Source organism: Stegastes partitus, unplaced genomic scaffold (genome assembly GCF_000690725.1).
Source record: "Stegastes partitus isolate 25-593 unplaced genomic scaffold, Stegastes_partitus-1.0.2 Scaffold1431, whole genome shotgun sequence".
Lineage (NCBI taxonomy): Eukaryota > Metazoa > Chordata > Actinopteri > Pomacentridae > Stegastes > Stegastes partitus.
Genome location: NW_007579162.1, coordinates 7,384 through 27,086, shown reverse-complemented (window position 1 = coordinate 27,086; position 19,703 = coordinate 7,384). Strand labels below are relative to the sequence as shown.

The following is a 19,703-nucleotide window of genomic DNA, read 5'->3' as shown; positions in this document are numbered from 1 at the left end:
TGACATGACTATGAGTAATTTGGGGCTTAAAATTAGACAAAAATGACTGTTTTGTGTGTCTGTGCTGGAGTTTGTTACCTGTGTTTTGCAGGCGGGTCGATGTGAACCCAAACTCCTCGAAGGAGACCTGGTGGTGCTCATCAACGGTCGAGACATTTCCGAACACACTCACGACCAGGTTGTGATGTTCATACGAGCCAGCAGAGAGTCCCACTCCAGAGAGCTCGCCCTGCTCATCAGACGCAAAGGTTCGTGTCAGAAACTGCTGCGATCCGCCCCGTGCGACACGTTTCCATGAATATTCATGGCAGCCTTGAACTGTCCTTCCCACCCAGGTCCCGGCCGGGCGGCGCCCCTGCTGCAGCTGCCTCCCGCCCTCACCCTCAACATCCAATCGCAGGAGGAGAAGCCACGGTCACCTGGCCAGACGGAGCGGGTCGCGACACTGGAGGAATCGATGAGACAGCTGGAGAGAGGCATCCAGTCAGGCACGCTGAGTTTCCACTTCGAGGTAAAGTACAACGGTATTTAAAGTACAAATGGGTGCCTTTTTATTGTACTTCCTTTAAGCGGGATTTAGCTGTACGTGGGATCATAACGAGCCTTTTAAGGGTTGTGTTTGGGACAGATGTTGGCCCTAATCTTCACTCGGAGTAAAACAACGTCTGTCTGTGTGTTTTTTCATGGCTGTAATTTCTAGAATTTATACAGGAGGAAGCCCGGTTTGACGCTCAGCTGTGCTCGGCTGCCCGAGAACATGGACAAGAATCGGTACAAGGACGTTCTGCCTTGTAAGTGCGTCTCATTCTCCATGTTGATGTTGGTGTCTTCACTGCCTGAGGGGCGCACGACGAAGAAGAAAGTCGGCCACAGAGAGGTTTTCTTGTCATCAGCTGGTTCAACAAAATCTAAGGCTTCAATCTGAGATAACGGATGGTTATTAACTGTCTTTGTTTCAGCCTTTCAGTCCAGAGGAGCAGGTTGTTATGTTGGAAAGCTGAATAACATCATTATTAGAGCAAAACAACACTGTTGGTGCTGAAAAGGCAACAGAGGAATCCTGGTAGAACAATCTACAACGCTGTTTTTACCTCTAGTACACCATCTGAACCCCAGGTTTAAAAGGCATGCTATCTTTAAAAATTGCCACAATTACAACATTTATCAGAGTCAGAAACTGTAAAAACAAACAAAAAGAGATGGGTTTCCAGCTTCCAGACAGTCCTTAAACTAATCATGTTCCCTGTGCACTTCCATGAACAAAAATACTTAAATCTGAGCATGAAAGTGTAATAATTGATCAAAATCACTTTATTCTAAGTGTCTCATTCCAGTATTTGCTAAACATAAACCTTTTGTTCTAATCAAATTCTGTAGAAAAACAAAACAAAACAAATATTGGGGATTTCTTTTGGCTGAACTGCAGCCTGTGTTTACGCAGCAGAGAGGAGACATGGACGGAAACATATTGTTCATATAAATAGTAAAATATCTGTACTATGTAGAACTTGTTGTACATGTTAACGCCAGTTTTTTTTCTCCCATTTTTTAAATTAGAAAGTTAAAAAAAGAATAATTATAATTTAAATGATTTCAAGGCGTAATAACTTTGTCGTACTTCACAACAAAACGTTTTTGCTTTCTCTATACTTCTGCTCCTGTCACATATTTACTCACTGTGGGCTCATTTTTCACTGCAGTATAAAGTTCTGCACCTCTATGGAAACAGAACAACTATAAAGAAGGTGAGAGAACTAAAAAGTGTCTCATATTAAATCATAAAGACAAAAAAAACAACAACAAATACGTAAAATTTCTTTGATTATTTAGTTTGCAAAAACTTAAAAAAACAAAAAAACAAAACTGGAACCAACACGTGCAGCATGTTTTCAGGTGTCCACAGATGTTGCAGTCTATGTATTTTCTATATCAATCGATATTTTACTACAGGCATTCTTTGCTCTTCTCTACGTTGAGGGAAACACTGCCTGCATTTCAACCCAATAATCCCAGAACTTTTCTCACGTGATTGTTGGTCGTAGCTGGATTGATAATGACGTCACTGTTGTGCTGCGGAGGGCAGAAATATTTTCAGTTTTCTTACAAAATCTGATTAGGTTGAGCACAGGTTGGAGGAAATATCATGATTTGGTGAACTCCTCTGATGGAACTACAGGTGATTAGTTTAGGGAATGTTGGAAAGTCTGGTGATTGTTTTGACAGTTTGATAAATGGTGTAATTTTGGTGCTTATTTTTAAAGCAACACACCTTCTGAGCTCACCTGTGTGTGTTTTTGGGGTGTCTTTGTCTTCGTTGTGCTCCCCTCTGGCGCCTCCCCATCCCTCCATCCCTCCATCCCTCCATCCCTCCTCTAACCTTGATCTGGAGCCTCTCGGCGGCGGGTCTTGGTGAGATTTAATCAGTCGAGCCTGCGGCGCGTTGACAGCCCTGCTAACGACCTTCTCCTTGCAGACGACGCCACCAGAGTGGTGCTGCAGGGTCAGGAGGACTACATCAACGCCAGCCACGTCACGGTGAACGCCTCTGACATCCACCTGTGTGCCGCCGCTGTCTGACGCTCGACGTAAACTCATCCTGTGTGTGTGTGTGTGTGTGTGTATTTGTGTGTCTTTGTAGGTGGCGCCCCCAGTGTCCGGTGTGTGTTTGCGTTACGTTGCCGCTCAGGGCCCGCTGCCTCAGACCTGCACTCACTTTTGGCAAACCGTTTGGGAGCAGCAGACTCACACCATCATCATGCTCACAACTCTGACCGAGCGGGGACGGGTACCCACAGCTTCATGTTCTCTCACAAGTTACGCAACTCGACTCGAGCGATGCAGCGATTGCTACACGCCGCTTCGGGTTTAATTTGATGCGTGATCACTGTTATTAGAAGCCGCGGCCGTGATGTTTGCACACAGAAATGATCAGCTGGCACCGTTGTGAGTAATTACAGGGTTTCACGGTGCAGAGAGTATCGCTAAATGTAACGTGCGAGCCGGATGCCGATGAGATAAATAATTCGAGGGTTGCACACAGAGGCAGCGAGGTATCAAGGTCTTGCTGAATGAGCATGTCTCTGTCTCAGCTTGCCTGTTGCTTGGTAACCAGATGTTCTCATTAATTGATCATTTTCCTGATATTCGACAAGTGTCCCGAGTTTCAGTTTGCATCCTGCTGCTGCTGATGAATTGTTCCTCGAGCAGGCGGGCGGAACGCAGCAAGCTGTTGAGTTTGATTTCTTTCTTGAGAGCAGCTCATGTAGCAGCAGGACCGAGCTGCTGCGTCCTCCGACCGGTGACTCATGTCAGAAGTAATGTAATTCGCTGGTGATGTCATGCTCTTTTCAGACCAAGTGCCACCAATACTGGCCGCATCCGCCGGAAGTGAAGGATTATGGGCCCATGCGGGTGAAGTGTCACTCGGAGGAGTGTAACCTGGCGTACGTGACGCGACAGTTCACCCTGACGCACACACAGGTACGGTGACGATTGGTCTATCGCTCTACAGGAAATGGGTTTTCTTTGCTCCTGTCACGTTTTCACTCAGTGTGGGCTCAAGTTCTGCACCTCTATGGAAACAGAACAACCGTGAAGAAGGAGAGAGAACTCAGAAATGACTGCTCTGCAATGCGGAAAATTTATAAAGCCATGAATCATAAAAAAAAATAAAAAATTAAGTTGAATTACTTTAAATAAATTGTTTAATTTACAGAAACTGAAAAATAACAAAACTAGAATCAGTATGTACAACAAAGTCACTTAAATGCTTTAAATTTAAGCTTCTCAGATGTGAAAATTTGCTGTTTTTCTTTGTCTCTACGTTATTGTAATTTCAGGTATACACACAGTGCTTAACAAATGTATTAGACGACCTCCCAATGTCAGGTTTATGCCACAGCAGCCCTAAATTAATTACCAAAATCTTTTTTTTAATGTTTCTGTAATGGTTAATACACCAGTATGTAGAAGCTCTTTAACCAAAATGATATTTTTGATGCTAAAATATAATTATTATGTTTATCCATGAATTTTCAAATTTGCTGTTTTACAAATAAACCCTGAAAAAACAGTAAAGCACATTATTATTTCTTAATTAAGATGTCAAATTATAGTTGTTTGCTTGCATTCCTGAACAGAAGCATTAGTTTTAGTGGTTGAATGTTACGCTTGATTAATTTCTGACTTCTTAGAGAAGCCCAGTGGCTCAGATTTGGGGATAAAAAGGTGAATTCAGTTTGAAATTCCTCATTCCTGTTCAAAATGGTAAAACCTTGAGAACTGAGTATGCTGTCCTTTGAACTTTTCAAATGTACAAAAAACCCCCCCCAAAAAACCAAACAGTTTTTGTCCTTATCGTAATATTATAGTTAATTAAATATATTGGAATTACATGATCTCTGGCACATTATTAGGCTTTTTCATAAAATACACTATAAACTGTTAGAATTGAATTCATTTAAATTAACTTTTTGTTTTTCAGTTTTTACCTGAAATTGTTTTTGTTTGTTTTTATTTTACATTTTATTGCTATTTTGCAGATTTTGCCTGTTTGATTAAATTACAGATAATAAACAGTAAATTCACAAATAAGTAATTATTTACACAATGTGAAAAAGAAACTGTTCAAAGCTGTTCACAATGTCCACGTCACAAATCTGTATTTTTACAAACAGTAGTTCGTTCTTCGACAATGTTTTAGTGTAAAATGACTCAATTTAAAGTATTTAAGCTGTATTTTTTTTGTTTTGTCATCTAAAAATATGTTAATATTTTACAAATATTTATAATTTATTAGTTACAAAATTCTACTATTCTTTTAATGGACATTTTCTGGCACCTCAGTGACAAATTTTCACCATTTTATTGGATTGTTTTTTTGTCAGTGTAGGTCAGACCATAATTAGAGAAAATGGTTGGCAGCTAAATCAAAGTTCACACCTGCTCTCGTGTCCACATGGACCACGAGCATGACCCGACCACTCCAACAACACGGAGCTGTTCCTCTTTGCATGTTGCAGTGGCATGTACCATGTTTGTCCATATGTCACGTTACGGAGCTCGCGGCGGGCAGCAGCGACTCCTGGCACACTAACAGGCAGTCACTTCCGTGTGGGCGGTTGCGTGGGTGGGCACGTGCACTAGCGTGTTAACGAATGTCATGCAGGTACGAGAGGGCAGGTGTGCTTCTGAGACCTTTATTTGTTTGGTTGTAACATCAGATTAAAGGTGTCCTCCGTGTTAATTTCCACAGCTAAAAGGTAAATAAACAGATAGGGCTCAAGGAGGCATGAAGTTTGATGCACACACATGCAGATACTGCTGTGTGGGCCCATCTGTTCCTCTGGCGGAGCGAGTTAATCCCTGCATGGAGTCACAGGCCACATGCCCATTATAAACTCTAAACTCAGCCATTCTGCTCCCCGCCTTCACTGCTTTTTTTTTATTTTCCAGCTCTGGTGTTTTCCTCTCTCCACCTGTTTTCGTCTCCCTTCATGTCCTAATCTCAGTGTCACCTACAGCTCACGTGCATGTTTTGGTCTTTTTTTCCACTGAGCTGAAAAAAAGTGGAAGCCTGCGGCGCTGCAGAGTCTCATGTGGGTGATGTACAGTCTGCAACAGGAGTCAGTACACTCCTGTCTAATATCACCTAAATGTCAAATTATTCACAATTTTATCACCTCGCAGTGATAGCGTTGCTTCTAACTTCAACAGTAGGTGTTTGCTATAATGTCAAATTAAAAACTAACAGTTTGGATTTACTGTATTGAAAGTACAGGCCCCTCAGTAGGAACTGAAGGGTGTAACCAGTCAGTAAACCTTTCAATCATTTGGGTTCCTCTTCAGCATGGAGGATACATTGGATTGGGTTCAAGTCAGGTTACACACTGCTCAGGTCATGATTTTCTCTTTGTTCTTCCGTGAAACTCTTGTGTGATTTTTGTTCTCTGGATGGTTCTCCTGCTGGAATATTCCTCTTCTTCCAGCTTCTGCAGACTGGGAGTCATCTCATCAGACAGTATTCTGGTTGATCCTCAGACATTCATCTATAAATGTCATCAACACCTTTTGCCCTCATGCAGCCCCACATCATGATACTGCCACCTCCGTGCTTCACTGTCAGGACCATGCATCCACTGTGGTGGTCCTGGTCAGGTTCACACCAAACATGCTGGACTCCATCTGAGCCCAACACATTTATCTTCATCTGCCCAAAGAAAGTTCTCCAACATTCGTCAGGCTTCTTTTCCTGCTTTTCTGCAAGTTTTATGTTGCAGTTTTGAGCCGAAGAGCAAGCAAGGTTGTTTTGTTGGCCTCCGTCCACAGAGGTTGATGTCATGAAGTGTCCTTCACACTGTCTGAGCTTCACAGAAACTCTGGTTTCCATTGATAACCCCTGTGCCAAGTCTGAAGCAGCTGTCGTCTGTTTTTCACAGCTGAATTGTGAAAGTAGTTGACTGTGGAGTCATTGTAGGAGGACGACCACTGCAGCCCTGATTGGTGCTACTATGACTCCTTCTAGACCTCCTGATTACTGCTGCAGCTGTGATTTTTTTAGATGGCCACTGATCTTCCTGGACATTCTCCTTTGTCCTTTCAATCTGATTTTTTCAGTTCCTGTGGTAGTTCTTTTCCATATGGAGCCATGATCCAGACATGCAGATAGACACAGTTCAGAGGTCCAAAACTGATGAAGTCCTGCTTTACACAGCTCGTTTTTGAACCATGTTAATGCAGTTCGACTGACTGGAAATCACAGGTGGACTTTAGTTTCAATGATCTCAGGGGGATTCATTCCTGTTGCATTGAGTTTTTGCTTTGGGGCCTGAATTTTCAATATAGTCTTGATAACATGTTTGTTGTTTATTGTTTGTCAGAGGAAATAATCTGCTGTTCAACTCCGAAATAATGCAATTAATGAGAGGTGATACCATTTAGAATGATTTGACATTGAAGTGATATTGTACAGGGGTCACTTGTCCTGATGTATGCTGTATATCTTGAAGGTTACACCTTTGTCGTGCTAAATGCTGCTTATGCAACACTGTAATTATCCCTCATTATGTGGCTCTTTGTGTGCTTCTCTGCATGTGTTTGCACAGCTGGGTGAGGAGCGAGCAGTCACGCACCTGCAGTATGTCGCCTGGCCGGACCACGGCGTTCCCGACGACCCCTCTGACTTCCTGCTGTTCATCGGCTCGGTGAGGGAGCGGCGGAGAGGCGACGAGCCGCTGATGGTTCACTGCAGGTAACATCTTCAGCCGACATCATCCGACCGCCTCCACCGAGCCTTCATCTCCTGTGCACTCAGTGTTTGTTTTGCAATCACATTTCCAGCGCCGGGATCGGACGGACAGGTGTTCTGATCACCATGGAAACGGCGCTGACTCTGCTGGACGAGGGTCGACCGGTGTTCCCGCTGGACATCGTCAGAACACTGAGGGATCAGCGAGCCATGATGGTTCAGACCACGGTACAGAGACGCAGAACAAGAGCTTCATGACCAGCCATTGTTCTCTGCTTTTATTAAACTCCAGCCGGAAATCATTTGCTGCACTTGCGTCACGTCTCATTTGAGCTCATTTAGAAGAAATATGTCAGGTGGACAAAGAACTTTTTTTATTATTACTATTAGGAATAAGATTTGACAGTAGCGTTTGTTGAAAACTTTAAAACCTCTCAGAAACAGAAAGGCGACTCGCTGCGATTACCGTTCCGGAGTCACAGATTTCTGCCCTGACACCGTTAACCTTCATTAAATCGCAGACGGCTGATGATGAGCAGCAGGCTGATGAAGCTCGCTAGCACCTCGGCGGTGGTTGTCGAGGGAGAGTGGGAACATGGCAGCTCTCCCGGCCTCGGCTGCTGCCACCATCACCCTTATTTTCAACCTGCTCCCCGAGGCTTGGTCCCTCTGATGTTTTTGTGCTGATGGAAGGCTTCCTCAGGTTTCCCTCATCGCTGTGTGTTTGTGTGTCAGTAATGGAAACACGCACAGTCAGAGGGCGTCCTTTTATGTCGGGGATAAGGCGGGTTTCATTCTGCTTATTTATTTATTTTTTTCAAATCCCATGAAGTCCGTCCTGTAGCACTTTTCCTTCGCCGTTCCTTGCCTCATGCCTGACTTATTGTGTAAACCTTTGAAAACACTTTGCAGATGTAAAATTGACTGATCAGCTTCACCAAAGGGTCCACTCAGGAGCTTTCAGTCGTGGCACACCGGCTTCCTCAGCAGATGGAGTTTCCTATTTGTCATTTTGTGCCTTTTCAACATTGTGGCTCTTCTCACAATATCAAGGTTCTGTTAGTTGGAATCCTGATTTATTCCAGCCTCAGATGCCTCTATAACTACTCTGTAGGTTTGCAAGAAATTTATTCTGAAGCTGCACAATGTAGGGTCTTCCAGCATCAATACTGTGATGTAAATGAAGGAAAATTAACTCAAATACATTTTTGCGGCTTGATACAAGAAGAAAACTTCCACGGTTCTGGTTTTCTTTTGTTTTGTTTTTTTTACTAATCTACAAGAGAAGTCTGTCTAATAGAACATTGTTTACTCTGAGTTAAGTTTTTTTTTTTGTAACTTTCTTTACAAGACACAGAGTTCTTGACATGCAGGATCCACATGCACAAGAAACAGGCGAGAACAGAAGATTTGATTGCAAAAAAACATCCCTTGCATGGAAGACGGGTTGACGTCGACCTAAAACAGGTTCTCCGTCGCCGTTGCGTGAGGCAACACAACTAATTTGTTTGCACATTTAAATCAGCAGCACAAAGCTCTGTGTGACGAATACAAAGTCAGATCTGAATGTCATCCGAAGCGAGAAACTTGTTCGGCTTTTCATCATATAGGAAAGGTTGCAAATAGACTTTTTAAATATTATTTTTCTTTTTGGATGCAGATGATGTAGACTTATTCAAAACATCTGTGAAAAATTACTGTATTTTAAAAACATATATATATCACAGAATAATTTTTTTCCCGTTTTGTGCAGCCCTGGTTTATACTCACATTCAAGGTGCCCAGAGGATGAACCCTCATGATGTTAATGACCCCCTGACTTTCCTCTAATGTCACCAGCATCTTCACATTTGTGCCTCTGAGCAAAACATCCTAAACTACTGTTGGGCATTCGCCATAAAATTTACCGTTTATGTTCCCCTCAGGCTATATCACAATAACTTTATAGACTTTTCATCCCAGCTCCATGATCAGGTCTAAATTATAATTCGTCTAATATTTACATGCTTTAATGTTCCAAAAACACATATAATTTACATTATATTGTACATTCCTGCAGCATCTTTTCTCTCAAATTTTCTGTTCTCGCTCCTGTCCTTTTAAGGCCCACTTCCTGAAACGCTTAGTCTGCTCTGATTGGTCAGCTGGTTTGTCGAAAGCGAGGCAGCTTTAGTTATGTACAGTAACCTAGGGCTGAACAATTAAACAAGATAATATTAAAGTCAGCCTCAGCCCACTAATCATACTCCACAGATGTCATGCTTGTTTGGTACAAGCCACAGCAGAGTTAGATCATCAGATTTTTTGTTTGATAAGAAATGCAAAGAAAAATCTTGACCTTATATCTGTTAGAATAGTCCTAACATGGTATAATTTGGTGAAAGTTCTGTACATATGGGGATGCAGCTCTAACAGATGCAGCTCCACTGAGAAAATAATGTCGAGGAAGCTGCTCGTTCTTTGTTGGAGAGCCGAAGCAGCTAGCAGGCAGGCGTTATGCAAATCTATTACCTGGTGACGTGTTTCTGTGGGAGAGAATAATTCTCTTTGACTTTGGCCTTTCCAAGTTTGCAGACCTTTTACATGCACAAAAAGAAGCAGCTTTATGACACACCGCTGAAAGAAAGGACGAACCAGAAAGAAAAAAGCATCTTTTCTACGTTTTTTTTTTCATGCTGTTTGTTGACAGTAAGAAAATGACAGAAACAGCCTTGTGTTGCTCTAACATTTTGTGTTTTGTGTTTCAGTGTCAGTTCCAGTTTGTGTGCGAGGCCATCCTGAGAGTCTACAAAGAGAAAAAAGAACGATCTCCAGCAAAGTAACCCAAATCAGCCAGAACAGGACCAGAACAGACACTTTTCTGCCTCCGCTCGCAGTAGTCGACTTCCACTGAGAGACTCTCCGGAGCTGCAGCAGATTAAACTCTGTCCCGCTGACGGGCCTGGAGCACAGACTCGATAATGAGAGTATAACTAGCTTCAGAGCACGGCTGTCTGTGATCTGTGCAGCTGTGTGATAATATGAATCGTACACCTAGACGGCCTTAGTTTTTGCTGAAAGTGCAAAGCTTCTAGAGACGGCGGTCTCCATAGAGACTGCTGCGAGACTGACGTGAGCTGCTAATTTCTGTTCAAGAGGCCACTCAGGAATGATGCCTCGACTTATTAAGCTATCTGTGCCTTAGACTTCCCCGTCGGCAGATCGAACAGGGCGGCAGAGGCTGACCGGGATCGTTGTAATCTCAAGTTTATCTGCAGGACGAGGATGGAGGCTGGCTTTAGATCACTACAGCAGATACTGTAAGGTCACGGTGTCTGCCGGAGGAGCACCAGATTCACTGTTTATCACACTTAAATTATTACAACACAAAATAAATACACTGATTTATACTGATGTGTCTGCTCTGTCCTTTATTCTGACTGTGTGCTTTAAATGAGGTTTATACAGGAGCACACAGTGAGTTCACTCCTGTACAACATCACTTAAATAATTAAAAATCCTATCATCTGACTGGAATGACAGTTTCTATATTGAACAGTACAGTCTTAGCTCTTGTGTAGAATTTAAAACTAGCAGTTTAGATTTACTATGTTAAAAATACAGACTCCACAGTAGGAGCTCAGTGCAACAAATGTCACCTTTCATTACTGAGGAAACTTCATAGATCCACCTTTATTCTGCAGAGATGTTCTGTCTTTCTCTTTAGAGGTGTTCTATTGGATTCAAGTCCTTGTCCAGGTGGTAGTTTTTACCTTTTTCTCTAAAACCTCTTGTGAGATTTTGTTCTCTGGATGGTTCTCCTGTTGGAATATTCCTCTTCTTCCAGCTTCTGCAGACTGGGAGTCATCTAGTCAGCCAGTATTCTGGTTTATCCTCAGACATTCATCTATAAATGTCATCAGCACCTTTTACACTCATGCAGCCTCATATCATGATACTGCCACCTCCGTGCTTCACTGTCAGGACCATGCATCCACTGTGGTGGTCCTGGTCAGGTTCACACCAAACATCTGGACTCCATTTGAGCCCAACACGTTTATCTTCATCTGACCAAAGAATGTTCTCCAACATTCATCAGGCTTCTTTTCATGCTTTTCTGCGAGTTTTATGTTGCAGTTTTGAGCCGAACAGCAAACAAGGTTGTTTTGTTGGCCTCCGTCCACAGAGGTTGATGTTCTGAAGCGTCCTTCACACTGTCTGAGCTTCACACAAACTCTGGTTTCCATTGATAACCTCTGTGCCAAGTCTGAAGCAGCTGTCGTCTGTTTATTTCAAAGCTAGATTGTGAGACTAGTTCACTGTCTGAGGAGTGATTTCATGAAGATGACCACTGCAGCCCTGATTGGTGCTACTGTGTCTCCTTCTAGACCAGAGATCTCCAACTCCGGTCCTCGTGAGCTACTGTCCTGCAGGTTTTAGACGTTTCCGTACTGCAACACACCTGACTCACATTAATGCATCACCAACAGCTTGTTGTCAAATTCTGCACAAGTCTGTGAATGATCCATTAATGTGAGTCAGGTGTGCTGCAGTACAGAAACGTCTAAAACCTGCAGGACAGTAGCTCACAAGGACCGGAGTTGGAGATCTCTGGTCTAGACCTCCTGATTACTGCTGCAGCTGTATTTTACTGACTTTTAGTTGGTCACTGATCTTCCTGGATTCTTTCCCATCTTTTTGTTTGTTTGTGTCTGTTTTTTTTTCAGTTCCTCTGTTTAATTCTTTTCCACGTGGAGCCATGATGCAGACATGCAGATAGAAACAGTCCATCTGTCCAAAACTGAGAAAGTTCTGCTGTTCACAGTTCATTTTAGAAACATGTTCATGCGGATAGGCTGATTGGAAATCACAGATGGACTCAGTTTAGTTTCAGTGATCACATGTGGATTCACTTCTGGTGCTTTGAGTTTCTGCTTTGGTCTTTTTTTAAGTATTTGTTTTTGATTGTTCATAACAAGATGTACTCTGCTTGTCAGCTTAGGAATAATGTGCTAGTGGGGAGGAGTCATTTAACACAGAAGTAATATTGCACAATGGTGTACTAATTTCTTCTTCATACTGGATATGTCACTTTAGGTTCTGTAAAAGCTTTCTGCTGTCTTACAGAAGCCTTTCCTACATTTTATTTCAGGCTGAAGCTGCTCAGTGAAGTATCGTGCTTATTTAACCTTCAGCTGAGTGCCTCTAAATCTGGCATCATATCAGTGAAACTATCTCAGCATCACAAATCAGCCAAAACAGTCTGGATATGACAAAATATTGGCTTAAAGAAAGACACCATAACGAAATGTAATACAGCTGTGGGGACCGCGGTGCCTCTGCAGGTTTATGACGATGATATTCTTGTGCTGAGGTGCTTTTTTTTTAATGCAGAGTGATATTTACAAAGATCCAGCGAGCAAACCTGTTATCAGAACCAACAGACTAAAGAGCAAAACCCGACATTTGTACGACGTTTTGCCAAGACAGACACACATCTGACGGGAGAGAAAAACAGGCCTGCAGATTCCACTGAGGTCATATTTTCAGTCTGCGGTTAAAAATTAACACATGGACTCAACCCAGATGAAATGAATCATTATTCTGTAGAACAGGAAGATGCAGGAAGACATGCTGCCTGTGAAAGGAAGTTTCTGGATGTTTAACAGAACAAAGAAACATACTTTACAAAGGCAGACGTGAGTATTTATATCTTAAATTTATTAAAAGGATGAAGTAAATGCCCGCTGATGGCACTGATTTCTGCTTGGAAGTTTTTTCCCCCTTAGTTTTCATATTTATTTACAAGAAATCCACTTTCTTATTCTGCTTCTCCTCTTTCTATAAGTGTTCAGGTGAGCTGGGGATTTAGAAATTTGCTTTATTTTTTTTTCTGATTTATGTAACATACCAGCTTCAAGTCATAAAACTGATTCCCTGATTTATCGGCTGATTTTCTGACTTGATTTCAGTTCAGCTAGTTTGGCCGATGTGGTTTCAACTCAACAGAGTTTTTCAGCATTTCTCTGTCAGAAGCTTGACTCCCGGCAGTGTGGAGCTTTTTTATTTGGAAATATTTTTGCAAAATTGATTAGTAGTAAATAAAATATGAAGATCTGAAGTAGTTTAAATAAATAAAAGTATGACGAAGGATGTTTTAAGGGGGAATTTGACGCAGGATATGAAAATACCTCTTCAGCCTGGTGCTGGATTTGAAGAGTTTACATTTTTCAAGTTTGGCTGTTAAAAGTGTTTTGTTTTCTATTTTTACTAGTTATTTGTTGAATAGTGCACGAGTCTGTATTTGTGCTGTCTTGAGAGCTTGTCAGTGACTTGTAAAACACTTTAAATTGTTTTAAAATGCATAAAAAATGCTGCACAAAAAAAGTTTGACTGAAAGTCAGGGACATAAATCTTCTAATATTTTGGAATATTTTGCAAAATAAATCAGTAGTAAATAATTAAATATGAAAAATTCAAGTAAATGAAATTATGATAGGAGATGTTTTCATTAGAAATGTTTATTTTTTCAGCTTAAGATGTTCTATATAATTGTTTTTATTGTTGATTTGTTTAAAGTTTGTTTTGTTTTAAAAATCTGTTTATTTTCTGTGTGTTTGTGTTTTCTTATGACTCAGTCACCTGCATGGCACTTTAAATTGCACTAAAATGCATTAAGGTGCTGCACAAATAAGATTTTGACTAAAAATGTAAAGTATTTGTAAAAAGCCCTCAAGAGAAGTAGGCATTTTTGCTTAATTAATCAGGAATAAATAACAAAATATACAAAATTAAAGTAAAAAAAGGTGATGTTTTAGACTCACAATCTTCCAGCCGGATTTTTTTACATTTACTTTTTGTTTAAATTTGATTTTCCACATTTTTATTCTGGATTTGTTTACAGTTTTTAATTCTATTTTCTATTTCCAGTGTACATGAGTTTGTGTTTGTGTTGCCTCATGACTCCTGCACAGAACTTTAAATTTTATTAAAATCCATAAAAATGCTGCACAAATAATTGTTTGTAAAGGAGCCCGATGAACAGAAATATAAATGTTGTGGTGTTTGGATGTTTTTTTGCAAAATCAATCAGCAAATAATATAATGTGAAAAATTATGTTAAATTAAATTTTCATGGGGGATGTTTTGGTTCATGGTGACATTTGATTTAATTGTGTTGATCTTATTTAAATTTTGCTGTTTCAAGGATTTGATTCCTTACTTTTATTTCATGTGTGCATGAGTCTGTATTTGTGTTGTCTGATGACTCAGTCACCTTTACTGAACTCTACATTTCATTATATCCATGAAAGGTGCAGCACAGTTCAGGTTTGACTGAAACTTGTGACCGGATGTGGACATAAATCTCCGTCTTTGCACCTGAGACCTTCTGGAGACCCTCTGGCGACCTCCCCAGGGATCCCTGGACCCCACCTTGGGAACCACTAACGATGTGCTCCACTTCCCGAGCCAGGCGGGGCCGCGGCAGCCAGGCGGCGCTGCTTCTCCGGCGCTGGCGGGTCGAGCAGGCGGCAGGAGCAGAAGTTTGTTCTGCGCTGTGTTTTTACGCAGGCGCAGACGAGGCTGTTTGTCCAGTTTCGCTGGTTGACTTTTACCTGAGAGGTGGACTAGTTTCGGTTCGCCGGTGGTAACGACGAGCGGCGGCCGGCAGCGGGGTCCGGTCCAGGGCTTGATCGGACTTTCCTCCCTCCCTCCAGCGGCTCCGTGTGACTCAGGCTCCCGCTGCGCAGCGCCGGACCAGCTTTCTCTGGGATTTGGTGCGCAACAGCGAGCGAAGCAGGCGGCAGGTGCACGGAGCGGACCGGACGGGAGGAGCAGCGGGGAGGAAGGAGGGCTGCTCGGGTTTCAGTCCGGGACCGGAGCACCGCAAATCAACTGGTTGGATCCGCGGTAGTTTCATTAGTATGCGGCCGGAGTCCCCCGCAGCCGCCGAGCACTGATCGGCAGCCCTGAAGTCTCCTCCGTGGCTGCGGAGTGACTCCTCGCCCCGGGGAGGAGCAGCAGGAGCCCCGGCCGCCGTGTGGAGCAGCTTTCGCGGACACGACAGCGCGGAGCCGCCCGCCGGCTGGATCGGGAAGATGATGGGCTTTCTGCGCCGGACGTTCAGCCGCCGCTCCCGGAGCCGCTTCCAGACGAGAGAGAGGGACGAGCGGGACGGCAAGGGGGGAGGAGGCGGGGGAGGCGGGGTGACCGGGAACCCCCTGCTCCTGGCCCACCAGCAGCAGGTCGTCCACGCGCCCGCCGTGGTCACCGGCGGGGCGGCGGTGCACATCCCGGCGGCCGGAGCGGCGCGGACCGCCATCAGCTGCCGCGTCCTGCTGCTGGACGGCTCGGACGTGAACGTGGATCTGCCCGTGAGTGAAGCCGTGCGTGCGTGCGTGTGTGTGCGCTGAGTGGGAGCGAGCGGCAGGACCAGCCGGTAGAGCAGTGAGGGTCAAAGTGTGGCCCGGGGCCCCCCACGGGGTCCCCGCGGAGCTCCCTGGTGGTCTCATGTGAGAAGCAGGTTCCTGAGTGTGGAGCAGGAAGGCCACCAAGAGCCAACATTTACACTATCAGTTAGTCTGTAGGGGGGTTTCTGGATCAATTAATTAGATGTTTGTTCTGTAAAATGTCAGAAAATGGTGAGAAATGTAGAATAAATCCAGTTTATTGACAGTTTACAGTCATGGAGGAGTCAAGGAGCCACAAAAAAGATCAAATTCATGGAGCTGAAATCACTGAGTTGATCTTAAACAGGTTGTCATGTAGTTTGAGGTGTAAAATGTGTTTTTATTTGGCATCAAAGGACCAAAATGAAAGTGACTTCACCAGAACAATCAGTTCCATTGCTGATTATTTTGTCAGTTAGTCATTACTGGTTCAGCCTTTAAAATTATGAAAAATATCAAATAAATTATATTTATTGGAAGTTTAGTGTCAAGGAGCCACGAAAATGTTGACATTCAAGAAGCTGCATTCTGAGAATCGATCTTAAACGGGTTCTCGTACAGTTTTAGATGAATATTTGCTTTTGTTTGGCACAAAACAGCACAAAATATTCGTCTATCGGTTGTTTTCTCCATTAATCTTTAGTTGTTTGGTCTTCAAAATGTCAGAAAATGGTGGAAAATGTAGAATAAATACAATCTATCAACAGTTTACAGTCCAGGAGGAGTCAAGAAGCCACAACAATGTTTAAATTCATTGATCTTAAACAGGTTCTCGTCTAACTTTAGATGTAAAATGTGTTTGTTTGGCATGAAACAAAAGAATTAAGATGATTTAGTCACTAATAGACTTTAGTGTCTCCAGGGGGAAATTCTTTTCCACAGACCAGCCCTTGACTTCCATCTCATAACATGACAACACAAACTACACAGAATCCCACATAAGGGTACACAGACAGAGTAACATTTCAACACAAAGGACAACATGAAATAGTATGAAAGACATGACAATGTAGTCCAGGGATGCTCAGCGGGGAATTTTGTTTAAGGCAGCTCTGACTGCAGGCATCAAGCTTTTACCGAAACGAGCCTTTGTGCAGCGCAGTGTCCTGTATCTCCGTCCTGAAGGCAACGGGATACGATATTCCTCTAACACTGCAAGTAAAGATAGTTCTTATCGTTGATTTGTCTACCGATTATTTTCTGCATTAATCTTTAGTTGTTTGATCTCTAAAATGTCAGAAATGGTGAAAAGTATTGATCAGATGTTCAGTTTAGTGTCATAGAGAAGTAAAGAAACCAGAAAATGTTCCCTGTCATCCAGTTTCTCATTTAGTTTCAGGTCAAATGTGATTTTGTTTCCTGCAATACCAAAAAAAATGGAGCTAATCGAGTCACTGAAGTTACTCTGTTGATTATTTTCGCATTTAGTCAATTAATTGTCTGCGTCAGTGTTTCCTGAATGTTTAGTGTTTCCATGATGACACATTTCTTGTTTTACCCAAAAATGGCAGCGAAAAGAAACCAGAAAATATCCACAGGAATCAAACAATTGAGACTTTTTCCCCTTAAAGGTTCCTTAAACTGATAATAAACTAATGATGGGTTGGTTTTGCAGTCAGGATTAAAGCTATCTGAAGACAGAATTCACTTTTTTTCACCATTTTCTACCTTTTTGTTTTTAGAACAGATTCAGTGTTCGATGAAGAAAGTCGTGACCTCGTTGGTGTTCGTTGATCAAACATGTCTGATGGATTTTTATCTCATAAATGTTACAATCGTACAAGATACAGTCATTTATAGGCGACCGTTTTAGGGCTACGTTGCTGTACGAAGGCCAATAGAACAACAGAGCTGCAGTGATGAATCAGTTAGTCGTCAACTGTTTTGATCATCATTTTATCAGCTTGAGTCATTTTTTTTTAAAGAAGAAAAGGTCTAAATTCTGAGCTAAATGTGAATAGTTTCTGGTTTCTTTCCTCCTCTGTGATGGTAAACTGAATATATTTGGGTTGTGGACAAAACAAAACATTTCAGTGATTAATCGATTAATCAGTTGGAGTCATTTTTTTTACGAAAACGAGGAAATTGTCTAATTTCAGCTTCTTAAATGTGAATGTTTTCTGGTTTCCTTCCTCTTTTGTGACAGTAAACTGAATATATTTCCGGTTGTGGATGCAACAAATTTACATTTCTCACCATTTTTTAACATTTTGTAGTTCAAACAAGACATACAGCTCTAATTAGAGCCACAGTGATTAATCCATTAATCAGTTTGAGTCATTCAGGCAAAGATTTCAGGATGTTATGTTGGGCTTTTATCAACACTTTATCACTTTTTTCTCACATTTTATAGACCAAACAAGGCATATAGCTCATAGTAAAGCCCAATTAGCCAAAGTGATTAATCGATTAATCAGTTCGAGTCGTTTTTTAAAAAGGAAAACAAGGAAATTCTCTGATTTCAGCTTCTCAAATGTCAATATTTTCTGGTTTCTTTCCTCCTTTGTGACAGTAAACTGAATATTTTTGGGTTGTGGACAAAACTAATTTACATTTTCCTCCATTTTTTGATATTTTCGAGACCAAAGCAATGATCAAACAAGTCATGCAGCTCAAAGTAGAGTTTGAACAGTTAGCCACAGCGATTAATTGATTAATCTGCAACGATTGCTTGATTAGTTGTTATCTGTTACATTAATCACCAACTATGTTGATAACTGATTCATCAGTCTGAGTAATTTTTTCATGTAGAAAAAGGCTAAATTCTCTCATTTCAGCTTCTTAAATGTGAATATTTTCTGGTTTCTTTCCTCCTCTGTGACAGTAAACTGGACGTCTTTGGCTTGTGGATAAAACAAGACATTTTTAGGACGTCGTCTTGGGCTTCAATTGACATTTTTCACATTTTTTTAATACATTTTATAGACCGAACAAGGTATATAGCTCATAGCAGAGCCCAATTAGCCACAGTGATTAATCGATTAATCAGTTGGAGTCATTTTTTTTACGAAAACGAGGAAATTATTTAATTTCAGCTTCTTAAATGTGAATATTTTCTGGTTTCTTTCCTCCTTTGTGACAGTAAACTGGATATATTTCCGGTTGTGGATGTAACAAATTTACATTTCTCACCATTTTTTTAACATTTTATAGACCAAACAAGACGTACAGCTCTAATTAGAGCCACAGTGATTAATCCATTAATCAGTTTGAGTCATTCAGGCAAAGATTTCAGGATGTTATGTTGGGTTTTTATCAACATTTTATCACTTTTTTCTCACATTTTATAGACCAAACAAGGCATATAGCTCATAGTAGAGCCCAATTAGCAAAAGTGATTAATCGATTAATCAGTTCGAGTTGTTTTTTTAAAAGGAAAACAAGAAAATTCTCTGATTTCAGCTTCTCAAATGTCAATATTTTCTGGTTTCTTTCTTCCTTTGTGACAGTAAACTGAATATTTTTGGGTTGTGGACAAAACTTATTTACATTTTCCACCATTTTTTGATATTTTCGAGACCAAAGCAGTGATCAAACAAGACATGCAGCTCAAAGTAGAGTTTAAACAGTTAGCCACAGCGATTAATCGATTAATCTGCAACGATTGCTTGATTAGTTGTTATCTGTTACATTAATCGCCAACTCTGTTGATAATTGATTGATCAGTCTGAGTAATTTTTTCATTTAGAAAAAGGCTAAATTCTCTCATTTCAGCTTCTTAAATGTGAATATTTTCTGGTTTCTTTCCTCCTCTGTGCCAGTAAACTGAATATATTTGGGTTGTGGACAAAACAAAAGATTTCAGGATGTTATCTTGGGCTTTTATCAACATTTTATCACTTTTTTTCTGACATTTTAGAGACCAAATGAGACATATAGCTCATAGCAGAGCCAAATTGGCCAAAGTGATTAATCGATTAATCAGTTTGAGTCATTTTTTTAAAGAAGAAAATGAGGAAATTCTCAAATTTCAGCTTCTCAAATGTCAATATTTTCTGGTTTCTTTCCTCCTCTGTGACAGTAAACTG

At 41.5% G+C, this 19,703-nt stretch overlaps 1 protein-coding gene across 3 annotated transcripts in view; it reads left to right on the top strand.

Annotated features, from left to right (window-relative positions):
* The window catches only part of ptpn3 (protein tyrosine phosphatase non-receptor type 3), a 35,954-nt gene extending 25,315 nt beyond the window's left edge, over positions 1-10,639 (top strand). For 2 of the 3 annotated variants that reach the window (XM_008299530.1, XM_008299531.1), the window contains exons 18-26: positions 92-248; positions 336-511; positions 701-791; positions 2,474-2,535; positions 2,639-2,785; positions 3,352-3,480; positions 7,104-7,249; positions 7,339-7,474; positions 9,994-10,639. In XM_008299530.1, coding sequence (XP_008297752.1) covers positions 92-248; positions 336-511; positions 701-791; positions 2,474-2,535; positions 2,639-2,785; positions 3,352-3,480; positions 7,104-7,249; positions 7,339-7,474; positions 9,994-10,068 — 1,119 coding nt within the window. In that variant the 3' untranslated portion in view covers positions 10,069-10,639. Of the gene's footprint in view, positions 1-91; positions 249-335; positions 512-700; positions 792-2,473; positions 2,586-2,638; positions 2,786-3,351; positions 3,481-7,103; positions 7,250-7,338; positions 7,475-9,993 lie in introns of those variants that run through there. The other variant, XM_008299532.1, reaches the window with a different exon arrangement.
* Positions 10,640-19,703: the final 9,064 nt, after the last annotated feature.